At 37.2% G+C, this 13,197-nt stretch overlaps 1 protein-coding gene and 1 pseudogene across 1 annotated transcript; both read left to right on the top strand.

Moving 5' to 3' along the window:
- The first annotated feature begins 1,181 nt into the window (after positions 1-1,181).
- On the top strand, positions 1,182-1,971 carry LOC107981669 (annotated as a pseudogene).
- Positions 1,972-3,947: 1,976 nt separating this feature from the next.
- On the top strand, positions 3,948-5,354 carry LOC116416838 (protein bfr2-like). Its single transcript, XM_031927003.1, has one exon. It carries the CDS (start codon positions 3,948-3,950, stop codon positions 5,352-5,354), a length of 1,407 nt encoding a protein of 468 aa, XP_031782863.1.
- Positions 5,355-13,197: the final 7,843 nt, after the last annotated feature.

The following is a 13,197-nucleotide window of genomic DNA, read 5'->3' as shown; positions in this document are numbered from 1 at the left end:
TCAGCGCTTCCCCCGTCTTTCCCATCGTATCCAATAGACTCAATGGTCTATAAGAAGTGTCCGCGTCCGCTTCTTTTTTCGGTTTTTCGATAAGGACTAATCTTGCCCTTTTCCATCTCGAGCTGAATACACCCTGTATCAGGCACAGCTCCCTGTTTCCAGTAGCAGCTCCGGCCGTTGGATTGCGACGACTTTCAGCATTTCCGCCGGAATACCATCCAGTCCTGGTGCTCTGCCGCTTTTTAGGGATGAGGTTGCCGCGATAAGCTCGCCCTCGGTGAAAGGGGGTATCTCGTCTATCGGCACATTCGTTCTTTCTGCCTGAGGTCTGATGGGGTGTGTGGGAAACAGCTCATCGATTACCTTTTCTATCACTTCTGCCTCCATGGGCTCCGTTTGTTTCATTTCGCCTATCTTTCGGGTAACGATCGCATATCCGTCGCCAAACGGATCTTTCTCCACTTCGTCGACAATTTATGCCCAACAGCGTCGCTTACTTTCCTTTATCACGTCCCTGAGCCTTTTTCGCGCCCGGTCGTGTCTCTCGGTCCTGGGATTCAGGCCTTTGTCTTTTCAGAGCTTTTTGAGCCTTCCTCCTAGCGTGAAAGCAATCTTTTCTGAGTTTTGCAATTTCCGCCGTCCACCAGTATACCGGGTGTCTTATATGGCCGCAAGACACCCTTGGCATAGCTGCGTCGCACAACTCCGTGATGAGACGTGTTGTACCTTCTACTAGTGCTTCGGCTTTTTCGCGTCCTTTCAGTTGCTGAGAGAGCCCAATTGATGGGAGCTCCGCCTTTTGCATCTCTTCAGCAAGTCTGTCCCGGTTCATGCGCCGGGTATTCCACCGTGGCGTCTGCTTTTTTCTTTCTCTGGTCCTGTTTCTGTGGTCGTCCTGGATGTCAAAAAGTATATACTGGTGGTCACTTGCAGTATATTCCTCCATGACATGCCCATCCCTGATTTTGCGGATTGTCGTTTCGCTTGCGAAAGTTACGTCCGGTATAGATTCCCCAAAACCTGGTCTGTGATAGGTAGTGGTGTTTCCCTCGTTTGCTAACCCTAAGCTTAGTCGAGCTGCCATCTCGAGGATGGCCCTGCCTCTGCAATTCGTTGTCGTCATAGCCGGAGCTATGGCTGGAGGAGGAGATCCTATTCTTTATCAACATTTATTTTGATTTTTTGGCCATCCAGAAGTTTATATTAATTAATTTTAATTTTACCAGGATTTGGGTTAATTTCTTATATAATCAGTAATGAAAGAATAAAAAAAGAAACTTTTGGTGCAATAGGAATAATTTATGCAATAATTTCTATTGGATTATTAGGTTTTATTGTTTGAGCTCACCATATATTTACTGTTAGATGTAGATAGGTTAGGAATAGATGTAGATACTCGAGCTTACTTTACTTCAGCTACAATAATTATTGCAGTACCTACAGGATTTAAAATTTTTAGATGATTAGCGTCAATAAATGGAATAAAAATTAAATTTAATGTAACTAATTTATGATTATTAGGATTTATTTTTTTATTTACTGTAGGAGGTTTAACAGGAATTATTTTATCTAATTCATCAATTGACATTATTCTTCACGATACTTATTACGTAGTCGCTCATTTTCATTATGTACTATCTATAGGTGCAGTATTTGCAATTTTTGGAAGATTTATTTATTGATACCCAATAATATTTGGTTTATCAATAAATCAAAAATGATTAAAATCCAATTTATTATAATATTTTTAGGAGTTAATTTAACTTTTTTCCTGAACATTTTTTAGGAATAAGAGGTATACCCCGTCGATACTCAAATTATCCTGATTCTTATATTTGTTGAAATATTGTTTCTTCTGTAGGAAGACTAATTTCTATATTTAGTACTATATACTTTTTTATTTTATGAGAAGGAATTATTTCTCAACGGATTATTATTTTTATAAAAAACATGAATAACTCTATTGAATGAGTTATAGCATATCCTCCAAGATATCATTCTTTTAATGAAATTCCTAAAATTTATTTAAATTTTTAAAATGCCAGAATAGTGCAATAGATTTAAATTCTATATATATAATTTATTAATTATTTTTAAAAATTTCTTTATGAAGTCAATTTACATTTCAAGATGCTGTTAGGGTAGTAATAAATTGACCGAACTAACAAAGTAACGTTGTGTGATTATGCGGATGATAGCTTACTCTCCCATACGGGAGAGATCAGTACTTCGCACTGATTGTTGCCCCGAAACTGTTTGCGTGATAATAAAACACCAAGGAAAATTAAATTGTTAACGAGAACGACTTACTTGTATTTGTTGACGGGGATGGCCCAAAGGTTGACGATCAAAACTCTCAAATCAAACAATTTCTTAGACTCAATTATTTCAAAAATTCCTTTATTTGTTTCTGGAGACTTCAAATAACTTTCAAATGGAATAAGACACAATTTCAGTAAATGATGATCAAGACGGAAACACAATTAAGACTAAACTCCAACTTCAAAACTCAGAAATATAACTATAAAATCGAACTCTTGAATAGCGTCCTTACTCTTGGATCGCACACACAGGAATGAAAAATCGGGGGAGGCAAAGCTTGAAGAAAGCGTCATGGCTTTCTCCCACGCAGGGTCTTTACTTCTCCTTCGCACTTCAGTTTAGCTGCGCTCTCTTTCTTACTGATTAGGCCTTATGGGCCTAAGTACGGTCAACGGCTAAACTGCAGCGTCGACTGTGCACGCGCGCTTTCAGCCGAGGGAAGAGAAGTTTGTTTTGGTTTAGGGTTACTTCTTGCGCTTGTTAAGCGTCGAAGTTTCTGGATTTTTTCTGCTGTCTTTGTTTCATTTAATTTAATGTTTCTGAATATTCATCCAGTAACTTCGTCACTTAACAATGCTAACTCACCAATCATAGAAAATATAATTATATTTCATGATCATGCTATATTGATTATTATAATAATTATTTCCTTAGTTATTTATATAATTAGATTTATAATAAATAATAATTTAATTAACCGTAATTTATTAGAAGGGCAAATAATTGAAATTATTTTAACTATTATTCCAATTATTTTACTACTTTTTTTAGCAATCTTTAAAAATTTTATATTTAACGGATGAAATTAACATTCCAAATATTACTATTAAAATTATTGGTCATCAATGATATTGAAGATATGAATATAATGATTTCAAAATAATTAATTTTGATTTCTTTATAGTTAAAGATAATGATATATTTCGTTTATTAGATGTTGATAATCGGATAGTTTTACCTTATAATACCCAGATTCGTATATTAATTAATTCTTCAGATGTAATTCACTCATTTACGATTCCTTCTTTAGGAGTAAAAGTAGACGCTGTTCCTGGTCGTATTAATCAAATTAGATGTATAATAAAACGACCAGGTGTATTTTTCGGCCAATGTTCAGAAATCTGTGGAGTAAACCATAGGTTTATTATACCTATTGTTTTAGAATCTACTAAAATAGATGTATTTATTAATTGAATTAAAAATAAATAAATTCAATTGAAGTATTTGTTACTTATACTATATTTTGATTTAAAAAATCAATTCTTACCTTTAAGATACCAATCGAATTAAAAGATTAGTTAAAAAATAACCTTAATTTGTCAAATTAAAATTATTAAGACCAATAATATGATTTAGATTATACAGATATTTTATTATATTATTAATTATTAGTATAGTAGAGGTTAGGGAGCGCTCGCTGAGAGAGGACGCGAGTTAAGAAGCTCCAGCTAAAAATGCGATTTTGCAAAAGAAATAGACGATTAAAGAAGGAGAGTTAGTCAGGAAAAGTGAGAGAATTAAGTAAAAAGCGAGGGAAAGTGAAGGCGGAAAAAAGAAAGAAGATTGGTGTTAGGAAAAATGAAAAGAAAAAAGTCAGGAAGGAAGAGGTTAAGAACGCCACAAAAATGGCGGATGCGGGAGAAACAAAGAGCCCAGAAAGTAAGATAGGAGAGAAGAAGGAAAAAATCAAAAGACCGAGAGGAAGGCCGAGGAAAAAAGAAAAAGCAAAAGAACAGGCAGGGCAGATGAGAAGCTACTTAGAAAACTGCAACTGCGGATTTCAAGCAGCATTCGGCACGAGGAGAAGAATAGAGCACTCACCGGTAAACGGAAAAGAAGGCGATTCTGGCAAGATACACGAAGAAGGGAAAGTGGATGATGAAAGAAACCGGGGGAGGAAGGAGAAGAATGAGGAAGAAGACGAGGTAGTCGAGGAGTTATCGGAAAGGACAAAAACAGCAGGGGAATCGGAAACAGGGACAACGGCAGCGGGAACAACGGCGACAGTGGAGGGGAAGGAGACGACAGTACCAACAGAGGCAGAGATACCAGCAGGGGACAAAAAGAGAGAAGATGCGGGAAAGGTATCAACAGAGGACGCCACGGGAACGGGAGCAGAGTCGACAACGGAAGAACTAGCGGTAGTACGTAAGTTAATTAAGGACCTGGAAAATAAGATAGATAGGATAGATAGGGAGAAAATATCATTAGAGAAGGAGATGAACGAGATGAGGGAAAAAGTAAGGCTAGAGAGAATAATCAATGAGGGTTTGAGAAGAGATATAGAGCTGGTTAAAAAAGAAAGAATAATGGATAAAAACAGAATGAACGAGCTTGAATTAGTGATAGAAGAGTTGTTAGAAAAAGGGAGGGACACATTGGGAAAAGAACAGAATGTCGAAAATAACAATAATAATAATGAGGAAAAAGAGTCGGTGCGCGAGGACGGAGCAGGCGAAAAGGAAGAGGGCGAGTTAGATATTGAAAACAGCGAGGAAGAGAATAATAATAATAATAAGGGAGGAGGTCTAGGAAATATAAAAAGGGATTATTTGAAGGTTATGCCAGAGAAGTTAGGGGAAGAAGAATTAGAATGGGAAATGGTAGAGAGAAAAAACAGAAAGAAAAATATATTTATTAGGGGAGTAAGAACGGTAGGGGCTAGAATAAAAGAGGAAATTAAGGGAATTATAAAAGAAAAACTAGATGAGGCTATTTATATAAAGAAAGTGAGAGCGATAGGGGGTGGATTAATAGTAGAGTTAGAGTCTATGGAAAATAAAATAGAAGTGATGAAAAAGAGGGGCATGTTAAAAGGGATGAATGTGTGGATAGAAGATGATCTAACGGAAAGAGAAAAGGAGATACAAAATTGGCTAAAAATGATTGCAGAAGAGGAAAGGGGAAGAGGGCTAGAAACGCAGATAGGATATCAGAAAATAAAAGTAAATGGGTGTTGGTATGAATGGAGCGAGAAGAAGGGTAGGATAGAAGAAGCAGGGGAAGGGGGGTTTCGGAAATTTCGGAAATAAGGGAGAGAAGGAGGAGGGGATAAAAATAGTGTCATGGAATGTAGCGAGAATTAGTAAGGCGAGGGAGGCCAAAGAGTACCTAGAGAAATTTGAGATAGTAGCGTTGCAAGAAACGTGGCTAGAAAAAGATAGAGAGAGGGATTGGATTAATAGATTAGGGAAAAACTACAAGTGGAAAGCCAAAGCAGCTATAAGACTGAACAAGAAAGGGAGAGAATGGGGGGAGTGTTAGCAGGAGTTAAGAATAATATAAAAACGGATAGCATGGAGGATTGGGGGTATCAAATAATTATAAGAGGAATCGATTTAGAAGAAGAGCGAAAACTAAATGTGATAGTAGTGTACATAAATAGAGAAATAGATGCGGCTCTGAAAGAGTTGAAAGAGATAACAGAAGGAATGTTAGAGAAAGGAGAACAGATCATTATAACAGGAGATTTTAATTGAGATTGACAAAGAAGTAGGAGGGTTTCAAGATAGATGGGAGAGACTCTTAGAAGCTATTAAGGATGTGAGTAAGGAATTAAAACTTTCAAGAAATCAGGGGGGAGAAATAGGAAAGGGGGAAGATATAGAAGTATTTGAACAGAAAAGAAAAGCATGGAGGGCATTAAAAAAGTGGGTTAAAACTAGGGAGCATAAAGATAGAGAGATGATGAAAGAGGAAAAAAGCAAACTCAATATATTGAGGGAAACAAAAAAAGAGGAGGAAAAAACTAGGAAATGGAAGAGGTTAGAGAATAGTAATGGGATGCAGGACTATATCTGGAAAATGGAGGCAGGTAGAATTAGCTTAGAAATAAAATCGAGAAAAAGAGCAGGGAATTATTTGATAGAAATAATAAAAATGGAAGAGAGAAGGTGGCCAAAAATATGCTTGTTAGAGGAATTATGGAATTTGAAAAATGGATATCCGTCGGAATGGGGAAGGAAATTGGAAAAGGCATTTAAGGAGGTGGGAGATGGAGAGAGCTTAGACTGGTTTCGAGAAGGGAGGGAAATTGAAGATATAAGAAGTAAATTAGAAGAAGGGAGAAAAGTCAAGGTAGAACAGGAAATACAGAGGAACTGGAGTAAAATAGAAAAGTCAAATTTCTGTAGGAATTACAAGGAATGTAAGGAAAAGCTAGGAGAGGAGGAATATTGGGGAGTTAAAAAATGGAACGGGGACACAAAAGAACAATGGGCAAGGTTAAGATGTGGGAGTGTGGGGAGGGGAAAAGAAAAGGGGTTTAAGGATAGTAAATGTAGGGTCTGCAAGGAAAAAGAGGAAAGCGTAGAACATACATGGGTATGCGGAAAACTTGTACGTTATTAATTAGGGTTTAAACTAACTTTTAGAGCAAAAAAAAAATTTCGATTTTTTCGTCACAAATCACTGGAGATCCACCTTAAACGCACAAGAGAAGTAAAAAGCTCGAAATTCCAAGAGGCAGTTAAAGCGGTACTAGTAGAAGGCGCCACAATAAAAGTACTCCAGCAAGAAGAAACCATTAAAGTAAGAGATCTGGATATGCTTACCTCAAAAGAGGAGGTACTAGAAGCAATACAGAAGGAAATTGGCGGAGAGAATATCATAGAAGACTCTACGATAAGATCTCTGCGAAAGACGTACGGTGACACGCAGATTGCAATATCAAAACAGAGATCCAACAGGAGGGCAACGACAAAAAAAGTCGGTTGGAAAACGAAGGATTATGATAAGGAAACATTCCTGCTGGCTCTAGAAGAAATATAGCTGTTTGGATCTGCGAAATACAAGGTCAAGCAGGTAATAGGAAATATTACCCGAGCCTGCGAAGCAACGATGCCAAGAAAAGCATGCAAATTGACGCTACCCGCAGCGAATGTCATCGATCCAGAAGACGGGAAAAGCGGGCTCAGAAGAAATACTACAAGACTGATCGAGGTAGAGAAAAAATAGACGCCCTGAATAAAGAAATGAAGCATGCAAAACGGATACTCAAGAAAAAAATCCAAGAAAATAAACGACAGTACCTTTAAAAGTTACAGGACGAGGTTGAGCTGTAGCCCTAAGAGCGACAGTACCATGAAGAAGATAAAAGGAGGTTATATTCCGCCTCCTAAGAGCCCGGAATTGCTGGACCGTATTGTGACCACACTGTTTCCCCTTCAACTGGAAGTAAGAGCTATCCCTGAAGTAAATGCAAATGACGAAATAAATGAGAACAAGGCTCCAGGCCTTGATGGCATACCCAATATTGCATTGAAATAAGCTATACACGCTCTGATGTCTTTGTGGACCTGTACAATTCATGTCTCGAACAAGGGACGTTTCCTAAGAACTAGAAGAAGCAACGCCTGGTTCTACTACCAAATAGAGATAAGCCACCAGGAGAAGCTGCCTCGTACGGACCACTCTGCATGCTAGACACCCCGAGCAAGATTTTAGAGAGCATAATCAGCGTTATAATTGACCAATTTATTAAAAAACCAGGTTGACCAGCGGAATATCAATACGGCTTCAGGAAAAAACGCTCCACTCTTGACGCCGTAAGCTTAGTAGTCGACACCGCAGTCAGAAGATGCAGTGTGCGTTATCTCAAGTATGCCGCCTATTGACCTTCTAGCAACAAATCAAAAGAATATATACGAAGAAAACCGGCGTGGTGACAATACTCAAAAGGAAGTTTGGAAATCCGCGAAGAAACAAACCCTAGCTGAGTGGCAAAGATGATAGGACTCCAGTGGAAAGGAGCGATGGACGCACCGCCTCATACCACGTATTGTTGGCTGGACCAATAGACGACACGGAAAAGTGAATTTCTACCTTACGCAGTTTATGAGTGGACATGGGTGCTTTCGAGCATACCTACATCGCTTCAAGATAGAGGACAATCCAAATTACCCAGTATGTTTGGAAGAAAATGAAGAAGCGGAGCATGTCTTCTGTGACTGTTTGCGATACAAAATGGAACGAGAAGAACTCTAGTGACTCGAGTGACAATGATGACAGCTATGCTAGCGTCGAAGGATGGCTGGTGCGCAGTTAACAACTACGTAAGGACCATTCTTAAAAAGGTTAGAAATTACGAAGAGAATAGAAGGAAAGGACAAGGCGAAACAGCTGAGTAAAACTGTCGCTATTTAAAGGCCACTAGGTATTACATACAAAACGCTTCTTGGACTGATGCAGAGGAACGTAGGTAACTGAGTTGAGTCCAGACTCCCTCACCTTATGCAGAGGAACGTAGGTGTCAGGGTTGAGTCTGTCCAGAGGATGACCGGTCGATACTGCTCGAAGTAGACGACCAGACGATGCTGCAGGAAGCAGACGGCTGGACGATGCAGAATAAAAAAGACCGCAGGACGATGCAGAATGAAGAAGACAAGTTTGATCCTGAACCCCTAATCCCCTTAATGGATGAAGAATGTATAGAAATGTCAAACTTCAAAGAATAAGCCAAAAAAGGCTAGTTAAAGAGCCCCACGAAAGTATTTTTCAACGATAGTACCTGTTGGGATCCGGTGTCGGAGGGCCACTTGTGCAGAGCTTGCACTGCCTACGCCACATGAAAAAAAAACAGACATACATATTTTAATCAATTTTTCAAAAAACGGGCAGAAATGCATTTTTTGTCTGCCTTTTAATATAAAATTTGTTATATCTTAAATTGTCAAATTATATTTGAATAAAAATTGAAATACTGATCATCAATCATATCAATAAACTAGCGCGCCACGCGCGGCCTTACGGTGTAATATATACCTATACCAATAAAAAAGACATTTTAATTTTATAAATAAAATATATAGTTACTATCGAAATACAACCGAGCAAGCATCAGCGAACGAAGTAACCATTGCTAGTATTGTATTATCAAGAAGTTTTACATTTTGAGGTTCAAAATTGATGCATACTCGCTTTGCGATGCAAAGCACGACCGCCGATGCTTGCGCTTCGCGCTCGCTTTATATTTAACGTTTGTGTTTTACATTCGCACTGTTACCTATTTATTACAAAAAAAAAACCAATAAAAGATCATTGTTTTTTATCTCTTTCGTTTACAATTAAAAGAAGTGTTGGTATATAATATATGGCCATGCATAGATTTCATTTTTCTAGTTCTTCTAGTATTTAACCCATGATTTTCAGTATTGTTTATTCTGAAATATAAATTTACGACTTTAATATGCATTCTTTTATCTTAATGAGATCATATATTATGAATATAATAAAAAACCATGATTATTTCCTAAACAAATTTTTTTTTTATAAAATAATTATCTTCTTAAAGAACTTTTAAAAATTTGAATTATATTAGATTGCATTCCGCTCCTAAAGACATGAATTTTGCACAAAGATAGATTTATTACCAAACAGCAACTATGTCTCGGTTTTGCGCAATTTGAACAGAAAAAGTATTGGTCATATTATCATTTGAAAAAAAGTCGTACAACAGTTTGTTGGCTCTATCGAAACAAGCTTAACTACTGCGCATATATTGTGCGCATCGATCTGGCGACTGGCTGATGTCCACGCAGCCGTCTGCCGTGTTTGTTTTGACGTTTCGAAACAGCCTCCCGGCCTCTGCTAACCGCAATGTGTTGCTCGGTTCAACTTTTCGGCGATATTATAAGAGTGCGTAGTGCAAAGCGACAACAATGACGCGATGCAGCAGTGTTATAAGTAGTTCAGAAATCAGAAGTGCAGCTATGGTGCCTGTATATATATATATATATATATATATATATATATATATATATATATATATATATATATATCAGTCAATATGTTTAATAAGTATGTAAGGCCGAAGTTTATCTGCGTTATTTATTGTGTGGTTTGTTTTACGAGGCTGTATATTTTAAATATTCGCGCGCCCGATTTTACACTCGTGCGCCTGTGCGCGCATGCGCTGCGCAGACTTCTAATACGATCTGTGTCGCGAGTGGTATTCCACTATCACTTGGCTCGGTTACTGTTAATATAATTATTAGAATACTGCTTTAATCATCCCGAAACTTGCCATAATTAGTTATCTCCCTACTTACTGCACCCTAATTGAGTCTTATTTGTGGGTTTTGTTACTTGCTGTCGAGAAAGTTGCATAAAACTCGTAACCCCTTTGTGACCAATTATTATTAAAAAATAATAATTAATTGCTGGAGTTTTATTTAAGGCTTGAAATATCTGTTAATGTGTGTAGGAGGATTGTGTTAACTCAATTCCCCTTCCAAGCATCTGTGGGAATTTCTTATTACGAAACTTTGTTTATCTTGTGAGGTTACGTGTGAGTTTTCTTAAAATCATCACTGTGAAGCTGTTTGTGGGGCTAGAGTATTGCATTTTTGTAATTCGGTGTGTTTTTGTATGCAGAATATGCTATGATAATTGCTTTTTCTCAATACAATGTGTGTTGGATTTCGATTTTAAAAGTAGGAGCACGCATTTTGCTCAATATATGCTGTTTTTAAATCTTGTTTTCCTTCTCATTTAAAAGCTATAGTCCTTAGAAATTTGTACGAGGGCTCAAAATATTTGTTAATACATATAGATGGTATTAACTTGGTTTTACTTCTAAGCATCTCTAGAAAATTTTCACACCGGAATCTTGTTTATTTTCTGGGGTTGCGAGTGCATTTTTTTTTTTAATCACCACTGTGGGTCTGTTTGTAGGGCTAGGGCATTGCATTTCTGCAATTTAGTGTATTTTAGTATGTAGAATATGGTTTTATAATCATTTTTTCTCAATACATTATGTGTCGGATTTCGATTTTTAGGAGTTGAACACAGTTTTTGTTCACTATCTGCTGTTTTCAAATCCTAACTTCGCTCTCATTTGAAAACCATAGCACCTAGAAAAATGTATACGGGGTTAAAATGTTTGTTAATACACGTGGAGCGATTGTATTAACTTGGTTTTACTTCCAGGATTTTCTAAAAAAATTTCACTTCGAAACTGGTGAATTTTTTAACTTGCGTGTGTGATTTCTTAAAGTTGACACTGTAGGTGTATTTTTATAGTTAGAACTTTGTATTTTTGAAATTTAGTGTATTTTTGCGTGTAGGCTATGCTACTATGACTATATTTTCTCAATTAAGTGTAGGACTTTGATTTCGAAAAGTTAGATTGCAGTTTTTTTTGGACTAATGTTCGCTGTTTTCAATTCACATATTGTGTTTTATTTATTAGAACTATAGAAATTATAACGTTATTATAACTTAGATATTTGTATAAGGACTTAAGATTTTTGTTAATACACGTAGAAAGATCAAGTGGCGTGGTAGCGCCCCGTTGACAAGTTTAACTTTTATACACTGTGCAGTCGGGACCGCGCCGCGACCCATTATACTTTTAATTTGCTATATAACCTATTTACGTTTTACGAATTCTGTATATATTTTATTCGATCTGTTGTTGATGTTTATGTATTAGTCTATAATTTCAAAGATTTTCATAAGATCTTTCTAATTACCATTATATTTTGTTAAGAAAATTGCTCGTTTGTAAAATAATCAAGTTTGAAAATTAATTTTGCGAAAAAATAAATTTTTCGCCTCCAATTCCCTTATTTTACTTTTAGTGTGTCATAGGTATACATAGATTATTTTAATTATTACAACAACAACAACGTAGTAGATATTATATTTGATTATTATAGATGTAAAAAAGCTTGATCGCTGTACACCCAACGGTAATAAGTTTGAACGGCCGCGACATGTCTTATCAGGTTAGGTTAATTGATCAGATGATGCGAGTAAATACTCTGCGCGGAGCACGAGTGCTTGAGTTTTTTTTCTCGAAGGTGGCCACAAGATCTTGAAGAGGCGCTCGAGATCTCGGACATGCAGCATCCGGAATTGCAGAGTCTGAGGAAACACATAGCCTCGTGCTTCTCCAACATCTCGTGCTTCCTCATGCCGCATCTGCGCTTGAGAATAGTCACCAATCCCAACTTTGACGGAAGGCTGTTCGATATCGAGAGCGAGTTCAAGGAACAGCTAAAGATACTCATTCCGTAATGACCCAGACATGTGGAACAACCATAGCTGGCAAGACAGCAGACCGATCTTCAAAGAGCTTGGGAAGTACAACTTTTACACCAAAGGCTGGAGCTGACTACCCTGCCAGTAGATGATGCCCAACAAGCTGGCATCGAATGCAGTTGTACTCAGAGAGGAAAACCTACTCGTTCACGGTGGTACTGGGGTTCCCTTTGGTGAAAACTGCAATAACAATGTGTACACATGCAATGTGAAGGACAGTGAGATGCATATTATTCCTGTAACCGGTGAGCTGCCAATTCCGCAATATGGACAGGCTGTGATCTGTCATAGGCATTATTTATATACTGTTGGTGGCACAACTTATTTGGAATACACATACGACATTCACAGATTTGAACTGAAAAACCAAGTGTGGGAATCAGTTTACATATGTGTTGGCAGAGACCAGTGTGAACCTAATTATTTTTACGAAACTACTTATTATTTTTTCTAGGTGGAATGTCTGGACTGCAAAATATGATGATATTATTAGTGCATTACGTAAAGATATGCCCTTTGGATTTGGTAAAGATAGTAAGAAGAAAGAGCTGATCAAAAATTTGGGACAGATTTATGATCAAATTCAATGCGAACAACAGATATCACTAGGCAATTTCCCACATCTCAAAAAAATGTAGGAAAATCTAGCTCATCATGACTTCACCAAGTTTAATATTCTCAAACCTAGATAATTAAAAAATGTGGATAAAATGCTTTCAGACGATATTTCTAAAACTATGGCAATGATCCCACATGAAGAAAGTTCAACAATTTCAGAACCAGTTATAAAAGGTAAATTATCGTTATTTTTGCTTACATATTTGTTTGAAA

This window comes from Nasonia vitripennis (assembly GCF_009193385.2).
Source record: "Nasonia vitripennis strain AsymCx chromosome 3 unlocalized genomic scaffold, Nvit_psr_1.1 chr3_random0008, whole genome shotgun sequence".
Lineage (NCBI taxonomy): Eukaryota > Metazoa > Arthropoda > Insecta > Hymenoptera > Pteromalidae > Nasonia > Nasonia vitripennis.
This window is presented reverse-complemented; position numbering and strand designations above follow the sequence as displayed.

Bases quoted from the DNA above. Each gene is read 5' to 3' on its own strand.
- LOC116416838 (XM_031927003.1), top strand. From the start codon at position 3,948: ATGGCGGATGCGGGAGAAACAAAGAGCCCAGAAAGTAAGATAGGAGAG.